The sequence below is a fragment of the Balaenoptera borealis genome (assembly GCF_965194805.1).
Source record: "Balaenoptera borealis genome assembly, chromosome: 8".
Taxonomy (NCBI): domain Eukaryota; kingdom Metazoa; phylum Chordata; class Mammalia; order Artiodactyla; family Balaenopteridae; genus Balaenoptera; species Balaenoptera borealis.
In genome coordinates, this window is record NC_138865.1 from 7,499,711 (window position 1) to 7,524,737 (window position 25,027).

The window sequence follows — 25,027 nt, forward strand, 5'->3', positions numbered from 1 at the left end:
TCTCAATGTGATATCTGTACCCCAACTGTTTATTGCAGCATTGTTCACGACATTCAAGATATGGAAACAACCTAAGTGACTGTCTACAGATGAGTGGGTAAAGAAGATGTGGCCTATATACACAATGGAAAATTATTCAACCATGAGAAAGAGGAAAATCCTGCCATTTGCAACAGCATGGATGGACACCAAGGGCATTATTCTAAGTGAAATCTGTCTGACAAACAAAGGCAAGTATTGTACTTTATGATATCACTTACATATATGTGGAATATATAAAAGCCAAACTCATTGAAACAGAGAGTAGAGTGGTGGTGGCCAGGGGCTGAGGAATAGGGTGATGGGGAGTTGTCAAAGTATACAAACTTCCAGTTATAATATGAATAAGCTCTGGGGACCTAAGGTACTCCATGGTGACTACAGTTAACAATACTGTATTACACACTTGAAAGTTGCTAAGACAGTAGACCTTAAATGTTCTCACCACACACACAAAAAAAATGGTAATTATGTGAGTGATACATGTTAACTAATCCTACTGTGTAATTATTTTGCCATATATATATATATATGTATCATTGCTTTGTACACCTTAAATTTATACAATGTTATATGTCAGCAATACCTCAATAGAGCAGGAGGAAAAACCCTCAACAATAAGAAAATGAACAACCCAAATACGAAACAGGCCCAAAACCTTAACAGACACCTCTCCACAGAAGTAGAAATAGCAAATAGGCATATGAAAAGATGCTTCATATCACATGTCATCAGATAATTAAAAATTAAAACATCACCTATTAGAATGGCCCAAATCCAGAATACTGACAACAGCAAATGCTGACAAGGATGTGGAGTAACAGGAATTGGACGAACAGGAAGAGAAAAGATGTGCAAGATCTCTTCACTAAAAGCTACAAAGCATTGCTGCAAAAATAAAAGAAGACCTAAATGACTGGATATGCTATATTCATCATGAACTGGAAGACTCAATACTGTTAAGGTTCAATTCTTTCTAAAATGACCCCGTAGATTCACTGCAATCCCAGTCATAAGCCCAGCAGAATTTTTGTAGAAACTGACAAACTGACTCTAAAACTGATATAGAAATGCAAGGGACTTAGAATTTTTAAATGATACTGGAATAGAAAAAAAAAAGCTACATAACTAACACTGTATGAATTTAAGACTTACTATAAAACTATATTAAGAAAGGCAGCATGATACTGTTTAAAGACTGACTAACAGACTAATGGAACCAAATAAAGAACCCAGAAGTTGATCAACATTTACTGTCATTTGACTTTGTACAAAGTTGCCAAGGATATCCAAAGGGGAAAAGAAATCTCTTCAACACATGCTGCTGGAACTGTTTAATATTCATACAGAATATGGATATTTATTTACTTTGTTCATATGAATATAATATTCATATCCCCTACCTCACACCATACTCAAAAGTTAACTCTAGATATATCATAATAGAACGTAAAGACTAAGGTCACAGAAGAACAGAGGAGAATATTTTTGTGACTTGGGGGTAGGCAAAAGTTTCTTAGGACACAAAAAGTAACAACCACTAAAGGGAAAACACGTATAAATTTGACTTCAACAAAATTTAAAACTACTGATCACCAAAAAATACCATTAAGAAAAAAAAGAAGAAAAACAAGAATTAGGAATTCAATAATAAAAAGGAAAAAAAAAGATAAAAAGGGCAAAAAATTGAATAAACACTTGACAAAAGAAATATAGAAATTGCCAAGAATCACATTAAAAAGTGACTGTCATCAGGAAAATGCCAACTACAATGACGTGAGATACCACTACACATACCCACTTCAATGGCTAAAAATTAAATATGCTGACAATACCAAATGCTGGCAAGGATGTGGAGAAACCGGAACTCTCATGCATTATTGGTAAAAGTGTAAACTGTACAACCACTTTGGAAAAAGTTCTGAAGTTTTCCTATAAAATTAAATATACATCCATACAACAGACTATCAGGCAACTTAAAAATGAAATACTAATACATGCTACAACGCGGATGAACCTTGAAAAACTTATACTAAGTGAAAGACACCAGTCCAAAAAAGCATATATTGTATGATTCCATATATATATGAAATGTGCAGAACAGGCAAATCGTCAAAAAGTAGATTAGTGGTTGCCTAAGGCTGAGCGCGGATGGAAAGATATGGAGAGTCTTATGGGCTAAACTCATGTCCCCAAAATTTCATATAATGAACTCCTAACTCCTAGTACCTCGAAATGTGACTTTATTTGGAATTAGATCAATTGCAGATATAATTAGTTAAGATGAAGTCATTAGGATGGACCCTAATCCAATATGACTGATGTCCTTATAAAAAGGGGAAATTTGGACAGACATACACACAAGAAGAATGCCATATGAAGCTGATGGCAGAGGCCTACAAGCCAAGGAACACCAAAATTTCCTACAAACCCCAGAAGACAGGAGAGAGAGAAAAGGAACAGATTCTCAAAGCCCTCACAACCAGCCAACCCTGCCAACATCCTGATGTTAGACTTGCAGCCTTCAGAACAATGAAACAATAAATTTCTGTTGTTTAAACCACCCAGCCTGTGGTACTTTGTCATTGTAGCCTTAGCACACTAATACAGGTTTTGCTATTGGAAAATGGGGTGTTGCTATAACAAATACCTACAAATGTGGAAATGGCTTTGTAACTGGGTAATGAGTAGAGACTGGAAGAATTTTGAGGTGCATGACAGAGTCTAGATTGCCTTGAGAAGAATCTTGGTAGAAATATGAACATTAAAGGATATTCTAGGGAGGGCTCAGAAAGAAAAGGGGAGATCTGTAGAGAAGGCTTCAGTCATCTTAAAGAATACATATGTCATCACGAATAGAAGGTTAGAAATGATGGATGCAGTTCTGGTGAGGTCTCAGACAGAAATGAAAAACACGTTACAAGAATCTGGAGGAAAGGAGATCCTTGTTACAAAGTGGCAGAGAACCTGGCTGAATTGTGTTGTTAAATGAAAATTAGAACTTGCAAATAATGAACTCAGGTGTTTAGCAGAGATGATTTCCAAGCAAAATGTTGAAGGCATGGCCTGGTTTCTCCTTACTGTTTATATTAAAATGCAAACAGAAAGAAATAAATTAAAGAGAGAATTGTTTAGGAAAAAAAAAGAACCAGAACTTGAAGATTTGGAGAATTCTCTGCCTACCCATATTGAGAAAAAAAAAAAAAAATGAGAAGGCACGCTATGGAGAGAACTCTAAGGGTGTAACTGGACAATAAGTGCTAAAGAGATCAGGTGTGCTTCCATTAGCCGAGGAATGCCAGCAAATGAGAAGCTAGGTGAGAGGCACAAAACAGATTCTCTCTCACAGCCTTCATAAGGAACCAACCCTGCTAACATCTTGATCTTACGATACAATAAATATCTGTTGTTTATGTTCCCTGGCTTGCGGTACTTTGCTGTGGCAGCTCTAGCACACTAATACAGGGAGTGACTGCTACAAGAGTTTTTTTGGGGAGTGATGAAAAAGAATGCTAAACTTGATTGTGGTGATGGTTGCACAACTCTGTGAATCTATTAAAAACCACTGAATTGTACACTGAATATATTAAAAACTACTAAACTGTACACTTTAAAACCACTGAATTGTACACTTCAAAGGGGTGAATTTTATGGCATTTTGGAACGTGAATTATAAATAAAGTTGTTTACAAAGAAAACTAAACCTAAGACTAACCTATGACTGAGAAATTCCACTCATAAGAATTTACCCAAGAGAAATAAAAGCTTATCTTTACAAAAAGATTTGCACAAGAATGTTCACTGTAGCTTAATCACAATAGCCAAAAACTGGAAACAGTCCAGATGTGCATTAGGAAGACAATGGATTAAAAAACTGCAGTAAAGTCACACAACAGAATACCACTCAGCAATAAAAAGGAATGGACTACAGATACAAGCCAACATCATGGAAGGATCTAAAAATATTACCTCAGGGAGGGAAAATCCTTACACAGCACAGTACACACTCTAATTAGACACTATACGTATGAAGTTCTAGAACAAGCAAACCTAACCTGTGGTTAATATAAAACATAACAACAGCTGCTGCTCAGAAAACAGAAACTTGGTGGCAGATATCAACTGGAAAAGGACATCAAGGAACGTTCTGGAGTGATGTAAATATCATCTTGGTAAGGTTCAGACTACAGGTGTATGCATTTGTCAAAGCTCTTTGAATGGCACACAAGACATGTGCATTGCATGATATATAAAATTTTTAACGTAAAAAGAAAATATTAAACTCTAACAATATCATTCTGAATTCTTGAGGACAAGTGTACTGATGCTTGTAACTTACTTGAAATGCATCAAAAAGTTAGATGGATTGGTGGATATATTTTTTACATTGATAGAAATAAGTACTTTGTGCAGAGTTGGAGGGATGATATTGGCCTTAATCTACTGGCAAAAGTTCAGTTGTATGTGGGGAAAGGGACAAAAAGGAAAAAAATTTTTGCAAAGATTCCTGGAAGGAGAGAGGAATGCAGACTCAATAGAATGGTATCTCTTTTCCTTCCAGGCCACATTAATATCTGCCTGAGTCCTGTGTGGAAAGAGGTTTCAGGAAATAGCAGTAAATGATGTTTTCAAAAGGGAATCATATGATCATCTCAGTATCTGCAGAAAAAGCATCTGACAAAACTCAACATCCATTTATGATAAAAACTCTCAGTAAAATGGGTATAGAGGGAACATAACTCAACAAAATAAAGGCCATTATGACAAGTCCACAACTAACATCAGAGACAACGGTAAAAAGCTGAAAGCTTTTCCTCGAAGATCAGAAACAAGACAAAGACGACCAACCTTGTCACTTTTATTCAACATAATACTGCAAGTACTGGCCAGAGTCATTATGCAAGAAAAAGAAACAAAAGGCATCCGTATTGGAAAGGAAGAAGTAAAACTGCCACTATTTGCAGACAACGTAATATAAATATCACATATAGAAAACTCCAAAGAGTCCATCAAAGGAGTTTGGGATTGACATCTACACACTGCTATATTTAAAATGGATAACCAACAAGGACCTAATGTTTAGCACAGGGAACTCTGCTGAATATTATGTAACAATCTAAATGGGAAAAGAATTTGAAGAAGAATAGATACATGTATATGTATAACTGAATCACTTTGCGATACATCTGAAACTAGCACAACATTGTTAATCAACTATACTCCAATATAAAATAAAAATTTTTTTAAATAAAATTAAAATCAAAAATTACAAAAAAACTGCTAAAACTAATAAAGAAATTCAGTAAATCTGCAAGGTATAAAAAAATCAATATACACAAATTGGTTGCATTTCTTTATGCTGATAATGAACTATACGGAAGAGAAATTTAAAAAACAATCCCATTTACAACTGCATCAAAAAATAAAATAAAATACCTAGGAATAAATTTCACCAAGGAGTTGAAAGACCTATATAATGAAAACTACAAGACACTGATGAAAGGAACTTAAGAATACACAAAAAACTGGAAAGACATTCTGTGTTCATAGATTACAAGAATTAATATTGCTAAAATGTCCATACTAGGGGACTTCCCTGGTGGGCCATTGGTAAAGAATCCACCTTCCAATGCAGGGGATGCAGGTTCAATACCCAGTTGAGGAACTAAGATCCCACATGCCATGGGGCAACTAAGCCCACATGCCACAACTATTGAGCTCGGGCACCTCAACAAGAGAGCCCACGTGCCGCAAACTACAGAGTCCCCGCGCTCTGGAGCCCATGCACCACAACTAGACAGAAGCCCGAGCACCGCAACGTACATCCTGCGTGCGGCAACTAAAACCCAACACAACCAAAATAAATTTATTTTTTTATTTATTTAATATGTTTTAAAATGTCCATACTACCCAATGCAATCAACATCAAAATTCAAATGGCATTTTTCAGTGAAATAGAATAAGCAATCCTAAAATGTGTATGGAACCACAAAAGACCCTAAGTAACAATCGTGAGAAAAAAAGAACAAAGCTGGAGGCATCAAGTTCCTTGATTTTAAACTATATTACAAAGCTACAGTAACTAAAAGATTATTTCATTGGCATATAAACAGATACACAGATCAATGGAACAGAATAGAGAGCCTAAAAATAAACTCATGCATATAAGGTCAATTAACTTACAACAACAGAGCCAAGAATATACAATGGGGAAAGGACGATCTCTTCAATAAATGGTGTTGGGTAAAATGGACAGCCACATGCAAAAGAAGGAAACTGGACCACTATCTTACCCCATACAAAAAAATTAACCCAAAATGGATTAAAGACTTTAATGTAAGAATTGAAACCATGAAACTCTTAGAAGTGAACACAGGGGATAAGCTCTTTGACATTGGTCTTGGCCATGAGTTTCTTAATCTGACACCAAAAGCAAAAGCAAAATTAAACAAGTGGGACTACATCAAACTAAAAACCTTTTACACAGCAAAGGAAACCATCAACAAAATGAAAAGGTAACATACTGAATAGGAGAAAATAATTGCAAATCATATCTGATAGGGGCCAACATCCAAAATATATAAAGAACTCTTACAACTCAAAAGCAAAAAGCAAACCATCCCATTTCAAAATGAGCAGAATATCTGAATAGACATTTCTCCAGAGAAGACATACAGAAGGCCTACAGGTACGTGAAAAGATCCTCAACATCACTAATCATCAGGGAAATGCAAATCAAAACCACAATGAGTTCTCACCTCACACCTGTTAGGATGACTGTCATCAAAAAAACAAGAAATAACAAGTGCTGGCAAGGCTGGGGAGAAAAAGGAGCCTTCTGCAGTGTTGGTGGGAATGGAACTTGACACAACAACTATGGAGAACAGTACACAGATTCCTCAAAAAATTATAAACAGAACTACTATGTGATCTAGCAATTCCACTTTTGAGCACTTACCAGAAGAAAACAAAAACACTCATGCAAAAATATATATGAACCTCCAGGTTTCCTGAAGCATTATTTACAAAGCCCAAGCTATGCAAACAACCTAAGTATCCACTGATGGATGAATGGATAAAGAAAATGTATTATGTACCTACGGTGAAATATTAGTCAGGCATAAAAAAGAACAAAACATTGTCATTTGTGACAAAATGGATGGACCTCAAGGGCATTATGCTAAGTGAAATAACTCAAAGACAGACAAATATCATATAATCTCTCTTATATGTGCAATCTTAAAAAAAAACAAGGTCATGGATACAGAGAACAGACTGGTGGTTGCAACAGGTTGGGGGTAGGGAGGGTGGGAAAAATGAGTGAGCTGGGGATTTTTTAGTAAAAATAAATTTATTTTTTTAAAAATAATGCTATAAACAGGGCTCTCTATGAGACCTGAGACCATGAGCAGCATTGATTTGATACTCAGGTGATAAAAAAAACAGAACAGGAATATTTTCCCTATCTCAATATGGATCATAGCACAAGGCGGGCTCAGTGAAGCCTACAGGGAATGTGGCAGCCCTTTCTTTTGATGTCTCCCAAAATACTCAGAGACATCAGAATGAATAGGACAGCAACAATCCCAGTGGCAACCACAAAGGGAAGATGCCACCTTCCGGTCAAATTTCCAGTAGCAGACACCCCAACAAGAAAAGCAGGGAAGAATTTTTGGGGAGGTCACAGAAGACACATCCAAGGTTTCTCAGCAGTAAGGAGTGACGTGAGGCGGACACGATGAGGAAGCACAATCTTAGCTCCATCACTATTCAGAGGCCTGAGGAAACGCATGTTATCACAGATGCTATTCAGTCAGAAAAATGAAGGCTAGCCTATTCCACAAACACATATGGATGACATGAGCAAACAACAGTAAACACTGAAAGAAGACAGAGAAGGGCAAGGGGAAGGGGAGGAGGAGGAGGAAGAGACAGAGAAGAAGAAGAAAGGGCCCTGTTTATTGGTGGTGGCAGATAAGGAAGGAACCACCCGTACTACTTATTCTCCCCATCTGAGCAGGACACTCTCAAGAGGAATGTAGCTGACAGTAGGAATGATGTTAACGACACTGAAAGATGATTTGGCTGTGCATATAATCACCTTTGTCCTTTTCTCAGAAGAGCCAAAAGAGTCTAGTCCTAGCTCAGTCTTACAACGCAATCTGCTCAGGATGGGTACTTCACCCATCACGGCAGGGTTTGTTTACAGCTCCAAACTTTGACAGTGTTCCCTCCAGGAGTCCATCAATCAGGAGCAGATCTATTCTTCCTCTCCCCATCACACTGGAAGCACTGCCTCTCTCTCATCGACCTAATTCCTCCTAAAACCTACTCAAAAAAGAAGGGGGTTGAAGTGTCATTAACTCAAGTGATTTATCTTGCTTAGGTTAATGAAATTTAAAAATACTTAAGAACTGAAACATTTTGATGGCCTGGTCATACTAAACAGTACAAAATTTCTGTAACTGTGCCTTGTAAACTATAACATACTCCATATTTAAACATCAATATTTTCAATACGAATTTCACTTTATTATTGCCAATGTCAAATAATGAGTTCCTTAGGAGGTTCCCAAGTAGAAAAAGTTAGACAATCCAGTAGAAAAATAGATGAAAGTCTTGAACAGTACATCACCAAAAAAGGATTATCTAAATGGCCAATAAACAAGTGAAAAGGGGTTCAGCTTCACTAGCCATCAGTGAAATGCATATGCCGTTACTATACACCTCCTAGATGGAAAAAGGGGGAAGATAATAATAGTTGTGGAAAAGGATATAAAGCAACAAAAACTCTCAGACACTGTGGGTGGGAGTTGTAAATTGGTACAACCAATTTGGAAAACAATTTGGCCATATCTACTAAAACTGAATACATGTACAGCCTATGACAGGAAATTCCATTCCTGGGTATATACCCACAGAAATGCTTGCATATAAGCCTTAAAAAACATCCACAAGAATGTTCATCACAGTGCTATTTAAAAGAGCCAAAACCTGAAAACTACACAAATGACCGTCTATATTACAATTTTCAAATACACTGTGGCCTATTCTCCAATGTAGTATTATACAACACGGAGAATGAATAAATTACAGTTACATCAAACAATAAGAATAAATGTCATTGAAATAATGTAGACCAGAAGACGCCAGATACAAAGGAGTACCTACTGTATGATTCCATTTACATAAAGTTCAAAAACAGGTGGCAGAACTCATGCTATTAGAAGTCAGGCTACGGACTGTCTTTTGTGGAATAGTGACTCGTAGTGACTGGAATATTATTACATTCTTTTTTTCATCTGGGTTCAGGTTACATGGACATGCTAAATTTGTGAAATTCATTATGAGGTTCACTTATGATTTTTACACTATTCTGATTATATGATTATTTCCATGGGAGAGACAATGAATGCCTCTAAATAAAGAGAAACACAGCCAACACAAAAACATCAGCTAAAGCCATCATTTTAATAGGATGGTACATCTGAGACGGTCCCCACAGGAAGTCAGCAGGGGCCTCATATACAACTATTTCCCAACCATTACAGGCAAATACTTTTTGTCAATGCAGCACAGAATTGCCACTTCACAGAAAATATGAAATATTTCACCCCTTCCACATGATCTCTTGCAAACACCTTTTGTTCGCCAGCATGTATGAAACAATCTTCTTATGTATGCATTCGGTCCACTTCTAACTGCCAACAAAAACAAAAATAAATGCACAGTGCTTGCAGGGTCATAAAGCTATGGATAAATTAGATTGAAGGCTACACTTTAAAACTTTTTAACGGTAAACTGGACAGGATCCAAAGACCCGTCATGTTATGGCTGAGTGCCCCTTTTTCAGTTGCTCTTCAGTTATTTTCCACAGACCCTATTATGAATCCTTAGTTCCCATGGTCCCGACTCACATGAATCACGAAACAACTATGTACAGGTAAACAGGGCCCAGCAGATTCGCTTGGGAGTATTTGCTATGGAAGAAACATTTACACCTCAAAGTAGACCAGGAAGTCTGTCGAGGCCCCATACCAGGAGACATGCAGGGTCCAGGATAGTAGCAAGGTAGTCTGAGATTACCAAGTGTCGGCTTGAAGAAGGAAAGTACACTAACACAGAATCACAGAAGCCCATGGTTCCAGGCCTGCCTTCCCAATAACATTCTATTGGACTTTTTGCTCCGTGCCTGACTACCTGCCTAGGCTTACTCACAGGGTAGTTGAAAGCATCCCGTGGGGTAACGAGTGTGAAATGGTTTGAAATACCTGAAACATGTATCTAAATCAATTGCTAGTATTTTTCCTAACCTTAAGACCGGGGTGCCTCTGGAAGCTGAGGGGTCGGGGAGAAGCGGTAAGGCAGGCAGTTTAAGAGGGTGAAGGTGGCTCTGAGTCCCCCTACTGAGTGACCCACTCTTCTGTGCTAAGCCTTATCAGTCTCTCCACCCAGCTGGCCCATGGGTGTGAGAGTAATCAGTGTGGTATGAGCAAAGGCCACCGGCAAGCAAATTTGCCTTTCACATGCCCATTAGCCCTGGGGCACCTCTCGGAGGACAAAGGAGCCCAGTGGAGACGCCATGTGTCCAGAGGTCCTGCCATCCAGGACAGTGGCGGAAATCTCAACACAATCCTCACCTGTCCTTTGAATACTTCACCTTTGGCCCCCAAGTGATACCTTTAGAACATGAAGCTTCGGGGCAAAGGGTAAAAGCTTTCTGCAGACTTTAGCAAACCACAAGCAAAGTCTGAGAACCTCCACTGCAGTGCCTTAAGGGGACCCTCTTCAGTCGTGTCAAGCTGCTGGTGTCTGTCCAGAGGGCATAAACTCTGACCCCTCAAACTGACGTTCCATAGGATCCGTCATGCTTTAAGGTGACACACTGGAACAACTTGCTCTGTTGATTCTGCTCAGCATCAAGTCTGCCTTGGTTTCTAAACGTGTGTGAAAGAATAATTCAGGTAACTGACTTGGGAGTGCAAGTTCTAAGAGTCCTAAAGGAACAGCTCCCTTCCCACTCCCAAAGCCCACCTGCCCTCTAAAGGTCTCACGCTTCTGCGCTGCCAATACCATCAGTCCAACTTGCCCTGCAAACTTCACAGATTCCCCAGACCAAAATCCAGAACCGATTTCTTCTTGGAAACTACTATGTGTCCTTAGCATTTCTCTCCGTCCCCTGGAACAGCCTGGAGCATCCAACTCTGCTCACATCCCTCCCTGTTGCAACTGCCTTCATCCAAGTCCAGCTTCCTCCTCACGCTTATAGGACCTCATTCCCACTTTCCCTTAACTGTTCATAATTCCACAGGGAGGGGATTCCGTTTTACCTGGTGGAACACAGGAGAGCAAGACTAAGACCACAAGGACCAAGAGTAAGCTCCTCATGGCTGAACCAATCAGCAAAGAGACAGCTGAGAGCAGGGGAGAGTCACTCTATATGCAGCTCTCGTGACACAGGAGCTGCATGACTGGTGAACCTTTCAGGAACAAGAACATCTGCTTGCTCCACTGAGCAGTTCAATAAACTACAAGTCTGACTTTGAACATGATGTCTCACCATTAAAATACACTTCCTGAGCGCCACTTGCAAACTGCATTCTCACCGTGGGAACAGCCCTAATGGCCTGGGAGATGCTGTGTAAGCTTCCTTGTATCTTCATTGTACATCCATTTAACAAACGCCTATAGTGTGCAGAGAGCTGTAAGGCTACTTTATTTAGCTGACAAAGTGTTTTCAACAGTTGTTTTCAATCTCTCGCCCTGAGAAAAAAGAAACCCCAGGTAGCTATTACTCTCCCATTTTAAAAGCAAAGAACATGAAGCTCAGGTGGAAAAAATGACTTGCTCAAGTTTATACAGATCATAAATGACAGCAACACAACTTAACGTGACTCCTGCATACAGAAGAATTAAAGTATGCTCCAGCCCCGTTCTAGTGTGGCTACAATCTATTTAGGGAAATCAGAGCTTCCCAAAGAGCAGGGCAAAGCCCTATAATACCATCAACATGAGTCTTCCATGCTGGGCAACGTGGGATCTACAGAGAATTCGTGTTAGAACTCTTGCTTTGAGGGACTGAAGGTCAAGAGTGCTTGACAGTTTACTTGACAGTTTTCAACGTGTTTTAAGCTTAACGAAACCTCTATCTGACCTTTATAAAGAATATGGAACCCAGAATCAGGCAATCCGAGTTCAGATCTGGACTCAGCTTGATAAGCTTTCAATATGGCACTGCTTTGCCTCTCCAGACATCACTTCTCTCGCCCGTAAGACAGGCCGTGCACCACCCGTGCTTCTACCGCAAAGGCCCGTGGTGGGACCAAACGAGGCAGTGCTTGCGAAGCACCCTCTATAAGACGTGCACTTACGGGGCTGTCAGGTCCACAGAACACAAGAAGACGTGTGAGGCTGGAGACGCTAGAGACGCAGCCCCTCCAGCTAGAGCAGAGGAGACGGGGCAGCAACCCACTCTTCCATCCCTCTGTCCCACGCGCTTTTCACCTCATGAAAACTCACCTGCACGTGTACCGCTATGGTGGCCTCGTGCTTTCCAGCTTCAGGAAGCCTGTGATGTGACTGCCGTTACAGAGCTGTGCAAGACCCTAAAAGGACTGCAGAGCAAAACAATCATTCAGTACAGAAAAGGTGGAAGACATGAGTTTGGGGGAATGATCAAGAGAGCATGGGTGCACTCAGGGGACATGAGAACCGCTTTCCAGACCGAAGCAACAGGTACAGCCAGAAAGGCATTCTTTCACTTCATCTGGCTCTCATCTCCTCTTCTCCAGCCATCCTCCTTGGCCTCCAACTCCACTCTTACCACGGTGCCCTCCAGAACCCCAATTCCTTCCACTTTATACCTTCTCCCCAGCACACCCTTCCACCTCTACGTTCCAGTGAAACGCTGGGTTCTCCTCTGGAGGAGGCTGCTTCCCAGCAGCCTTTGGTGACCGGAGGCCATCCATCTGTTGAGGCCCCACACACCATGGAACAGGCAAGAGCATTTGCTAACAGCCCCATGCAGTTTCCAGAACAATCCCCGACATGATCTGACACCTCTTCTCCCTCACCCCACCCACACCGCACCGCTCAACAAACCTCACCCATCAGCTCACCCCCACCCACCCCTCCCTCTGCACGACCACCACGCAGCTTGAGGTATCACCATCTGTCGTTCGACTGAGTAAATGGCCTCTTAACCGGTCTCCTGTGTCATTTTTACGTATTTATCATTCCTCCTTCACGTAGTCATCAAAATGACCTTTATAAAACTGAAACTGGATCACGCATTTGCCACGCGTAAAGCCTTTCACCGTCTTCCTAATGGGCTGAAGTACCAGCTGCTTACGTGGACGCCAAGCCCCCCGACTGGCCCCCGACTACCTCCCCAGCCCTACTCCTCTCATTTGCCCACCCCCTCCCCTTGGTCCAACCCCTGGACTTCACTGTTCTCAAACACACCCCCTCACAGCTTCTACCCAAGCTATTCGCACATCCTGGAAATCCGCATCGCCGTCCCCCAACCTTCACCTAACATTTACTCATTTAAAGAGATATTCTCGGTCTTTTCCACAGAATAAATTCTCCTGAATGTTCCACACCTAAATCATATTCTCCCTCGTTAATTTTTATCACAGGATCCTTTTCCATTGTTAGCATACTTACGTTTTTCTTGATTTAATATTTGCTCCCTCCACTTGACTACAAGCTCAATGAGAGCATGCACCACGCACATCACATGTATATGACATCACATCAACCAAACCCAAATTTTTTTCTATGGCACTACATTAATTCCCTAGGGCCGCCATAATAAAGCACTACAACCTGGGGGGCTTAAACAACAGAAATGTATTGTCTCACAGTTCTGGGCTCTAGAAGTCTGAAATCAAGCTGTCTTCAGGGTTGTTTCCTTCTGAGGCTTGTGAAGGCAGGATCTGTTCCAAGTCTCTCTCTTAGCTTCCAGTAGCCCCTGGCATTCCATGGCTTGGAGATGGTGTTCTCCCTGTGTCTTCACATTGTCTTCCCTCCGTATGTGTCTGTGCCTGTGTCCAATTCTGCCCACTTATGAGGACACAGTCGTATTGGATCAGGACCCACCTTAACTCGATCATCTGCAGAGACCCTATTTCCAAATATGGTCACATTCACAGGCACTAGAGGTTAGGACTCCAGCATCTTTGCACAATTTAACCCATGACAAACATTAATCTTTCATCTTCCTGGGTAATATCTATGACCCAAATGACATCACATCAAACAATTTTTTTCTAGGACACTAACTGTTATTTTTTTTTCTTCTATCACACTACACAGAAGAAAAGTCAGCCACAGAGCTGCTTCTACTCCTGGGCTTCTGAAAGCCACTGGAGAATATCACACAATCCTGCAAGCAAGCTGAGGGTAGAAATTAGGTCATTCCTTTCACTTCAGATGCTATTTGACCTCACCGCCCACCAGAGCCTGTCCTACTCTCAGCAGGTGATCTGGTTTCTGCTCCAGAAAAAAATAAACGTCAGAGGGTCTTAAATCATTTACCTTCGCACCCTATTCCCACCCACCTCACTCAATAAGCAACCATATACCTATAAATATATATGTATTTTTCCTCTTTTCCTTCTTCTTCAGAGGAATAAGTGTCAATTCTCCTGCCAAGTCTTATCCTTCCAGCCACGCTCCTAGCACATTCCCACCCATCTCTTAAGTTATGCTGCTTTGTCATTAATCCCCTCTTCTAAAAAAGTAAAACTGTTTTTTTTTTTTTACTTTTATTTGCATTTATTTTTTGCAGCATTTCTTCAGTTTCTTCTGGGATATCTTTTTCTTCTGTGCAAGCTGCTCTTCTGCTTTAGGAAAAATCTGTTCTTTTTCAGTAAGGATCATCTCAGTGGGGCTGGGAGAGCTCATGTATGGGATGATCCGACCATGAGCTCTGTAAGTCCTGCGCCACATCTTGGCAGCTTTGTTCACCTGGATGTTCTCAACGACCACAGAATCTACATCTAAGCCCTTAACTTCAGCATTACTCTTTGCATTACTGAGCATGTGCAGTAAAAATTCAACACTCTTTTTGGGCCACCGAACCTGCATCCAGCCCCACTGTTTGGCCTGGACACACCTACCAACTCCACCATTGTAATGACGGAATGGCACACGTTGCCTCTTTAAAGTGACATCCTTCAGATACTTGGTGGCTTTTCGGATATGCATACCCTTAATGGCCTGGGCAGTTTCACAAGTGTTCTTAAAGTGAACACAAAGATTTGAACCTCTTGACTTGCATGATTTTGTGGGGTTTTCTGGGTCAAGTGAATAGCGAACCACTTTTAGAGGTCACCTCAGGCCGCTTACCGGAAAAGGAATCAAAAAAATAAAACTTTTGGTTGTAAAATACATAAATAACACATATACAAAAAACCCACAAGACAAATGTAGGGCTTCACAAATTATTATAAGCTTAACCCTATAGTAAACACCACCCAGATGATAAAACACAACTTTGCAGCCACCTAAGAAATACCTCCCTATATACCCCCATCCCAATCATAACCCTCACAAGTTACCACAACCCTTGACTTTTATTGTAATCATGTCCCTGAATTTCTTTCTATTTATGCCAACCAATTGAGCAAACTACAATTTACGAATCTTACAAAACTAAAATTTCATTTTGCTCATTTTTTATTTGATATATCTTTTGGTCTCTCTTTATCTGTGTGTTCTTCCTCCTGCTCTCTTACATTTTACTTGTTGAATAGCCTAGGATACCTGACCTGCAGATTTACCCACAACCTGGATTTTCTTGACTGTGTACTCACTCATGGTGAGGTTGAACTTGTACCTCTGTCCTCATATTTCCTGGAGATTGGCAGCTGGATCCAGAGGCTTGGTCAGACTCAGGTTCAATCCCTTTACCAGAACTACAAGTTTTCTTGTGTCTTTTCATCAAAATCTCATAATAGGCCTTCCCTGGTGGCGCAGTGGTTAAGAATCCGCCTGCCAATGCAGGGGACGCGAGTTCGAACCCTGGTCTGGGAAGATCCCACATAACACTGAGCAACTAAGCCTGTGCGCCACAACTACTGAGCCTGCGCTCTAGAGGCTGTGAGCCACAACTACTGAGCCCACGTGCCACAACTACTGAAGCACACACTCCTAGAGCCTGTGCTCCGCAACAAGAGAAGCCACCGCAATGAAAAGTCCACACACTTCAACAAAGAGTAGCCCCTGCTCACCACAACTAGAGGAAAGCCCTCGCGCAGCAATGAAGACCCAACACAGCCAAAAATAAATAAATGAATAAATAAAATTTTTTTTAAAATCTCATAGTATCTGGTTGTGCCTCTTTTTGTGCTTTCAGTAATCATTGATACTTAACTCCCAGATCCATTAATTCATCAAGGGTTGAAAAGGGGTGATATTCTAATTGCCAATGGCAGTTTTTACAGAATAAAAGTAACAATTCTAAAATTCATATGGAACCACAAAAGATCCCAAATAGCCAAAATAATGCTGAGAAAGAACAAGAAAGCTGGAGGCATCATGCTTCCTAATTACAAACTATATTATAAACCTATAGTAATCAAAACAGTATGGTACTGGCATAAAAACAGGCACATACACCAATGGAACAGAAATAAGAGCCCAGAAATGAGAGCCCATGCATATATGATCAACTAATATTTTACAAGAGAGCCAAGAATACTCAATGGAGAAAAGATAGGGAGATGCAAATAAAACACACAGTAAGATATCACTTCACACCTGTCAGGATGGCTATCATCAAAAAGACAAGAGATAACAAATGCACATGAGAATGTGGAGAAACGGGAAGCCTGATACCCAACTGATGGAATGTAAATTGGTGCAGCCACTATGAAAAACAGTATGGAGGTTCCTCAAAGATTAAAAATGGAACTAACAACCCTAATATTCACAGCAGCATTATTTACAATACCCAACATATGGAAGCAAACTAAGTGTCCATCAACAGATGAATGGATAAAGAAGATGGGATGGATACACATACACACACACACACACACACATATACATATATAATCAATGGAATACTACTCAGTAATAAAAAAGAAATGAGATTTTGCCATTTGCAACAACATGGATGGACCTGGAGGGTATTATGCTAAGCAAAATAAGTCAGACAGAGAAAAACAAGTATCGTTATATCACTTATATGTGAAATCTAAAAAATAAAACAAACAAATGACTATAACAAAAAAGAAACAAGACTCACAGATATGGAGAACAAACTAGTAGTTACCAGTGTGAGAAGGAAGCGGGGAGGGGCAAGTCAGGGGGAGGGGATTAAGAGGTACAAACTACTATGTGGAAAATAAATAAGCTACAAGGATATATTGTACAACAGGAATTATAGCCAATATTTTATAATAACTATAAATGGAGTATAACCTTTAAAAAATTGTGAATCACTATGTTGTACACCTGAAACTCATATAATGTGGTACATGAACTATATTGTAACTAATAAAAATCATCAGTAAACCTATTACTAAAAGATGCACTTCATAAAGCAGTAAATTAAGCCCAGAGACAAGAAATAAGATGAAAAAAGCATTAATAAGGAAATTATTTACATCAGAGAATACTTATGAGCAACAACTATTAAAATAATAAAATATATAAATAAGTAATTTAGAGGTATAAAAATAAGGTTAAATTAAAATATTAAACACAACATGAAAGGTGAGCAGAAAACTACTGCAGTAAAACATTCCAAAGTCTATTGGAAAAAGATGAAGATAATGATTAACTTTAGACATTTTTTAATCAAGTTTACTGGTTAAAAATAAATCATCTCTATAAGAATAAAAATAGAATGTGTAACTTCAAAACCAAAGGAAGCACAATCAATACAAGCAAAAATCAACCAATAATCACTTAATCAATAAAACGGTAAATAAAAAGCACAAAAAAGAAATAAACTGTCACTTATCAAAGCAAATATAAATGGATGGTAATTATCAGTTAAAAGACTGAGGTTTTAAGATTGAATTTTTTTTAATCTGGCAATAACCTATTTATAATAAGAGTGAAAACAACACCAAAAGACAAAGAAAGGTGGGCTATAATAGTTGGGGGAAAAAATGTCAATTCTAGCAAAAACTGCTGATTTTACATCCCAGTATACTTTCTCCTATTTTTCTTTAGTAATCAGCCAGAGCACAGGGCCACTGGGGACTTTCATTCTTTAGTTGCAGCTGAGCAGTCCATTCACTAATGAGCTTTATGATTTCATATCTCTTAGCAGCCATAAATAATGAGGCCCGCAAATTAGATGCACATTGCTGGGCAGAAATACCTAAGACCCTCCTGGTTTACAAAGATCAGGGCTCTGATATGTGCTTGGCTGTGTCCTTTAGCTTTGTTTTTTAATGCCATAAAAGTGGGCACCTACAGTACGTTTAGAATTATTATATCTTCCTGTTTCTTATCATTATGTAGTGACATTCTTTGCCTTTTTGCCCATAAACATTGTTACAGTTTTTTGCTTCAGATCCTCTTTTTGCTAATGTTCATGTAGCTTTACCAGGTTTCTATTAAATATAATTTTCCTGTGATGACACTTAGGATCTGGTATAATGTAAATAATGGGAAACCCCAAAATAAAAGTGACTTAAATAAGATAGAATTCTCTCTTATATAAAGGAGACCTAGAAGGAAGTTGAAATGGCTACCAAACTGAGTAGCTGAAAAATACTAAATGCCCTCATATCTCTGATGCCACCAACAAATCACGTTCAGCTTAGCCTAGGAGGAGACTATCTGCATCCCACAGCACCAAGTGGCTGAACACAGTGAGGAGACTTTCTGTCTTTAAAAGATGATAAGATATAAGGTATGGACATGTACTCCATCTACCACATAAGCCTCAAAGTTAATATTATTTCAACTTTAGGAAGCATGTATTAGGACACAAACCAAGGAAAACCAATGTAAGATGTGCAGACTTCAAACCCGTATCAATAAAATGCATTATTCTCTGGCCACCCCTCATCAGTGTAATCGTGATCATAAAATACTCCAACCGTGTCCATCCTCCAGCAGTGCATGAGGGGCTCAAAGTACTCTTGCTGCAACCCAGCTGACATGGACTATTTCAACCCTGTGATGACTGTTTCTCATCATAAATCAATATATTATGATACATGTTTTGTAAATAAATCTGATGAGCCTGGTTTATGTGAATCTAGACCCTGGGGGATGGATATGCTTTGGGAGAGTGGAAAACCAAGACACAGACCCTGGATTATGGCAAATACACAAGTGTAATGAGTACCCCAGAGTCAGACCACTCTTCTTCACATACTGACATTACCTCTCCCCTCAACATCTGCATAGGCTTCGCCTGTACAATATAACTTTCTTATTAATAGTTCTATAGTGGACACTACCAGCTTGAGCAATGTTTCAGTGTAAGGGATAAGCCAACAGAGGCATTGCCTAATGAGCTGACTGAACACTTGAAACAACCTTCTAACTTCCTTAACTCTAATCAGTGCAATCCTTATCATACTACCAATGCCATTTTTCACAGAACTAGAACAAAAAATGTCACAATTTGTATGGAAACACAAAAGACCCCAAATACCCAAAGCAATCTTGAGAAAGAAAGACGGAGCTGGAAGAATCAGGCTCCCGGACTTCAGACTATACTACAAAGCTACAGTAATCAAGACAGTATGGTACTGGCACAAAAAACAGACATATAGATCAATGGAGCAGGATAGAAAGCCCAGAGATAAACCCACACACATATGGTCACCTTATCTTTGATAAAGGAGGCAAGAATATACAATGGAGAAAAGACAGCCTCTTCAGTAAGTGGTGCTGGGAAAACTGGACAGCTACATGTAAAATAATGAAATTAGAACACTCCCTAACACCATACACAAAAATAAACTCAAAATGGATTAAATATCTAAATGTAAGGCCAGACACTATAAAACTCTTAGAGGAAAACATAGGCAGAACACTCTATGACATAAATCACAGCAAGATCCTTTTCGACCCAGCTCCTAGAGAAATGGAAATAAAAACACAAATAAACAAATGGGACCTAATGAAACTTAAAAGCTTTTGCACAGCAAAGGAAGCCATAAACAAGATGAAAAGACAACCCTCAGAATGGGAGAAATATTTGCAAATGAAGCAACTGACAAAGGATTAATCTCCAAAATATACAAGCAGCTCATGCAACTCAATATCAAAAAACAAACAACCCAATCCAAAAATGGGCAGAAGAGCTAAATAGACATTTCTCCAAAGAAGATATAGATTTCCAACAAACACATGAAAGGATGCTCAACATCACTAATCATTAGAGAAATGCAAATCAAAACTCACACCAGTCAGAATGGCCATCATCAAAAAAATCTACAAACAATAAATGCTGGAGAGGGTGTGGAGAAAAGGGAACCCTCTTGCACTGTTGGTGGGAATGTAAATTGATACAGCCACTATGGAGACCAGTATGGAAGTTCCTTAAAAAACTAAAAACAGAACTACCATACAACACAGCAATCCCACTACTGGGCATATACTCTGAGAAAACCATAATTCAAAAAGAGTCATGTACCACAATGCTCATTGCAGCTCTATTTACAATAGCCAGGACACGGAAGCAACCTAAGTGTCCATCGACAGATGAACGGATAAAGAAGATGTGGCACATACATACAATGGAATATTACTCAGCCATAAAAAGAAATGAAATTGAGTTATTTGTAGTGAGGTGGATGGACCTAGAGACTGTCATACAGAGTGAAGTAAGTCAGAAAGAGAAAAACAAATACCGTATGCTAACACATATATATGGAATCTAAAAAAAAAAAAAATGGTTCTGAAGAACCTAGTGGCAGGACAGGAGTAAAGACGCAGACGAAGAGAATGGACTTGAGGACACAGGGAGGGGGAATGGGAAGCTGGACGAAGTGACAGAGTAGCATGGACACATATACACTAGCAAATGTAAAATAGATAGCTGGTGGGAAGCAGCCCCATAGCACAGGGAGATCAGCTCGGTGCTTTGTGTCCACCTAGAGGGGTGGGATAGGGAGGGTGGGAGGGAGATGCAAGAGGGAGGGGATATGGGGATATATGTATAGGTATAGCTGACTCACTTTGTTATACAGCAGAAACTAACATACCATTGTAAGGCAATTATACTGCAATAAAGATGTTAAAAAAAAATAGACATATAGATACATTTATGTATCACTTAAATACTTCCCTGTATACCCGAAACACTGTAAATCTACTATACTTCAGTAAGTCTTAAAAAAGAATCTGAAAAATACATATTTGCATAACTGAATCACTCTGTTGTATACGTGAAATATTGTAAATCAACTGTACTTCATTAAAAAATAAAATTAAATAAATTTTCACTCATGGTCCTCTGTAACCTGGCTCTACCTCCTTCTCCAGCCTTATCTGTAACCACCCCCCACGTTCTAGTGATACATAAATGTGCGTTCATATCGGCACACACCGAACTTTTCTATACCTCTCTCCCCTGATCCTATGGATCTACTGATTGTTCCTAGAGCCCTCTTTCTTGTACTTCCTGCATAATCCCTACTTACCCTTAAAGATTCTACTCCAGAGTATCATCTCCTCCAGTTCTTCCCTGCTTCCCTCAAAGCTCAGTTTCATGCCCCAAGTTTCCATAGCACCCTGTACATAAATCCTGTAGCACAGCTTTTACCTCATCATATTAAAGTTATAACCTATGGCCCATGCAACTGTGAGCGCAGAGGCTTCTCTCTTCTTTACGTCCCTAGAACCCAGCACAGTGCCAGGCATAAAGTGCCACTAATGCTGGCCACACTGAACGGAACTGAATCTCCCCCTTTTCCTGCTCTCTACAGTGCTCTACTTCCACGCCCCATGCTACATTTCTCCTCCACACCCATAGTGATCCTGGCCCTTCCGTATTTTCCCACATTGGGTCTGTGCCTCACTTCTTACAGATATGAGTCTGAGTAAGGGAAGGGTGGGCTGGTGATCTGCCCATACTTATGAGTAAGGCTGAATATTTGTCACGTGCCAGGCGCATGACCAGTGTTGCAGAACTGCCCTTCTCCACAGCCCCTCATAGAAATCCATGGAGACAAGGACAGCCCGGTTAGCTACAAGTGTGCTAAGAAATTTGAGGACGGGGCAGAGACTTCAATGCCCAAAGGAAAAAATCATGTTCTCTAGGCAATCTGGCAGAAGCTAAGGAAGAAGGCAAACTAGCCCTGGGGACTTCTGGGCATCAGTCCCAGTGGCATAAGGCCATCTGATCCTGAAAGAAGGTACTGAGAACATTCTTCCCTGCGTGTGGCCAGGGACCAGTTCCCAGCCAATATCTCCTCACAGAATGTCCTAAGACTCCAAACATAATCAAATGTTGCTAAAGGCAATAAATTGATTCACCTGATCACACAGCCCCTTCCAGGCAGATGTGTCTCTTTGATCACTTGGGACAACCAGACCTCACTTTCCTCTCTGAACTTCTCCAGGTCCAGAGAGTGATTTCTTCATTATCCTCATGTCGAAGGAGCTGTTATATGTAACCAGCTGGATTTTCCTACTTGGGTTTGGACTTGGGTTTTGGTCTGAAGCTGTCTCTCAGAGCTTGCAGGGTGTTAGAGACACTGAAACTATGATCTTAATCCTCACTCTAAGTCCTGCCCCAGCAAACAGTTAGAGGAACATGGTAAGAGTGGAAGGTTCTGGACCATGCCCTAGAAGAGCCTAGATTTAGGTCAAGTTTTGCCAGTAATCAGAGGAGCTGCTGTGCTCAGACCCTTTGTTCCTGTTCCTCTGCCCCCCGTCGCTGCAGCTTCCGCTGCTTTGGGGCCTACCAGCCTGAAGAAAAAGTCTGAAGTCGCCCAGTTGCTAAGGAGAGGGCAGCAATGCACTCCTACCCTCTGACTTCCATGGAGTCTCCTATCAGCTCTTTATGGCAGAATGGGTCATACTGAAGCCCCAACAGTCCAGCCCAGCTTGAAACAAGGGTCTTCCCATCTTCCACTGGGAAGTTCTAGGGTCTGAACCATGTCCCTTCATCAGATATGGGAGGCCACCTCCTTGCATTGACCCGGATCTTCCTCTTGACACGTGTGCTTCCAGATAAGGGGATGGGTGTAAATTAAGCTGGGACACAGGAATAGGTCTCAGGCCTTCCCCGGGACTGACATCTCCACGGATTCTCTAGGGATGAGCTGGACGTGGGGCAAAGATCCTGCAAGAGGAGGCTGGTCTAGGGAAATACATCTTTAAACCTTGCGATCCAGTGCTCTGTTGTGAAACCTTGGGCTCCTGGTCAAAACCTCAGGCACCATCCCTCCCTACTCCCGCGTTCCTAAGCCCCAGAGATTAACCACAGAAGTTAAAAGGAAAGGAGCTCTGTGTGCCCACTGGTATCTTCTGGGATTAGTGAGATGGGGGGACTTTTTTTTAATCCCAGGGATATTCACTATAGGAAACAGAATCTCTTCCCACTTGATTCTGGGTAAAGTATTCATTATAACATGAATATACTGAGCATTATGCAGTCCACGAAGGCAGGTGTACAGCAGATTGTACATCACAAAAGAGAATCATCAAACAAGCAAGGTTGTAGCAACATAAGGGTTCTGTTGTTGAAATAGGGACGGAATCCCTTGGGGAGCCCTGGCAAAGCAGTACCCTCATAAGCACACCTGGGAAAGATACTTTCTGAGGGCCATCCATCCCTGACCCTCACCTAAACTTTTCCAGTGAAAAAGCTGTGTGCCTGCTAGAACAACCAGACTTTCAGCTATTCCATCAGGGTCAGGCAAGTGGAGGCCAAAGAGGCGTTGCAGAAGGGATGAAACTGACAGAGAAACCCAGTTCTACAAGACTTACTGAAGGGCCACACTGCAGTAGGGAAGGGCCAGCCTGCCAAAGTCACTCCTGTTCTTTTCCCATCCCCCTTCTCTCGCAATTCTTTTGACTTTTATACATATAAGGCCAAGCCACTTTCCACTCTTTTTTTTCCCTTTTCCTGATTAAAAAAAGGAAGAACAATCAACAAGAACCCACAGTCCCTGTATTTTATATTTGTCATCTCCATTTACCTCTACACTAACCTTATGAAGAAGTACATTTATTTTCATTTTACAGATGAAGAACCCGAAATTCAGACATATTAGGTAACTTAGCCAGTATCACATAACTCGTAAGTAGCAGAGCCCAGAGGCCAACCCATTCTAGCAGAAGCCAGGGTCTGTATTCTTTCCACTATACATGGCCTGCCTTTGCATCGGTACAAAAGTTTGGGTAGGAATCGTAAAAGAAACCGTTCTCTCTCATTTATTTCCATTTGGAGCGCCCAATTTAAGTATGGGACCCCACATACAGAGTGAGTTTTCTTTGAGCTTCCCCATCCAACGAGACTCAATTTCCACGTCTTTCATGGGCCTCAAGCTCTGCCGTGCCACAAACCTCACGCAACTTTTATGGCTTCTTTAGTTTATGTGCCTTATTTTTTTTCTTTTTAACCTCTTACCTGTATTGAAAAACCTTCTCTTGTTCCTGGGTAGGGTGACTACCCTATGATACTTATTTCTAACAGAAGGTCACCCTCCGTAGGAGACAATAATAGCAAATAACTGATAAGAACGTATACTTTGCACTCTCCGCCCCCGGTCGCGGCAGCCTCCCCTGCTCTCAAGCCTAGCACCCTGAAGAAAAAAAAAGAAGAAAAGGTTTTTTTAAAAACCCTAAAACGCTTTAAAATCTAAAAAAAGACGGGGGCGGGAGAGCGAATCCTCCTCGGAGAACCCGCGGGGAAGTCACTTTTGCACGCTTCCAGCACCTGGGCGACCGCTGGTCCCCGACCACGAGGCTAGCTGTGAGCCGCCCGCGTGCCCGCCCCCACGCGCCTCCGCCCGCGCACACCGCGTGTCCGCGCCCCAGGCGTCCGCCCACC

The 25,027-nt window shown here is 40.7% G+C and overlaps 2 protein-coding genes across 2 annotated transcripts in view; one reads left to right on the forward strand and one right to left on the reverse strand.

Moving 5' to 3' along the window:
- The window catches only part of LOC309634065 (uncharacterized protein), a 130,847-nt gene extending 128,863 nt beyond the window's left edge, over positions 1 to 1,984 (forward strand). Inside the window, exon 3 of the mRNA XM_082403605.1 lies at positions 39 to 1,984. Coding sequence (XP_082259731.1) covers positions 39 to 101 — 63 coding nt within the window. The 3' untranslated portion in view covers positions 102 to 1,984. The remainder of the gene's footprint in view (positions 1 to 38) is intronic.
- DEFB135 (defensin beta 135) lies at positions 1,982 to 24,890 on the reverse strand. The gene is made up of 3 exons (XM_082403612.1): positions 23,962 to 24,890; positions 11,370 to 12,653; positions 1,982 to 9,740 (listed from the first exon to the last, which is right to left on the reverse strand). Exons 2-3 carry the CDS (start codon positions 11,425 to 11,427, stop codon positions 9,571 to 9,573), a joined length of 228 nt encoding a protein of 75 aa, XP_082259738.1. The 5' UTR covers positions 11,428 to 12,653; positions 23,962 to 24,890; the 3' UTR covers positions 1,982 to 9,570.
- Between the last annotated feature and the right edge of the window lie 137 nt (positions 24,891 to 25,027).

Bases quoted from the DNA above. Each gene is read 5' to 3' on its own strand.
- DEFB135 (XM_082403612.1), bottom strand. From the start codon at position 11,427: ATGAGGAGCTTACTCTTGGTCCTTGTGGTCTTAGTCTTGCTCTCCTGT. The intron at 9,741-11,369 runs GTAAAACGGAAT...TTTTGTTGGCAG, and splicing joins GCTCTCCTGTGTTCCACCAG to TTAGAAGTGGACCGAATGCA.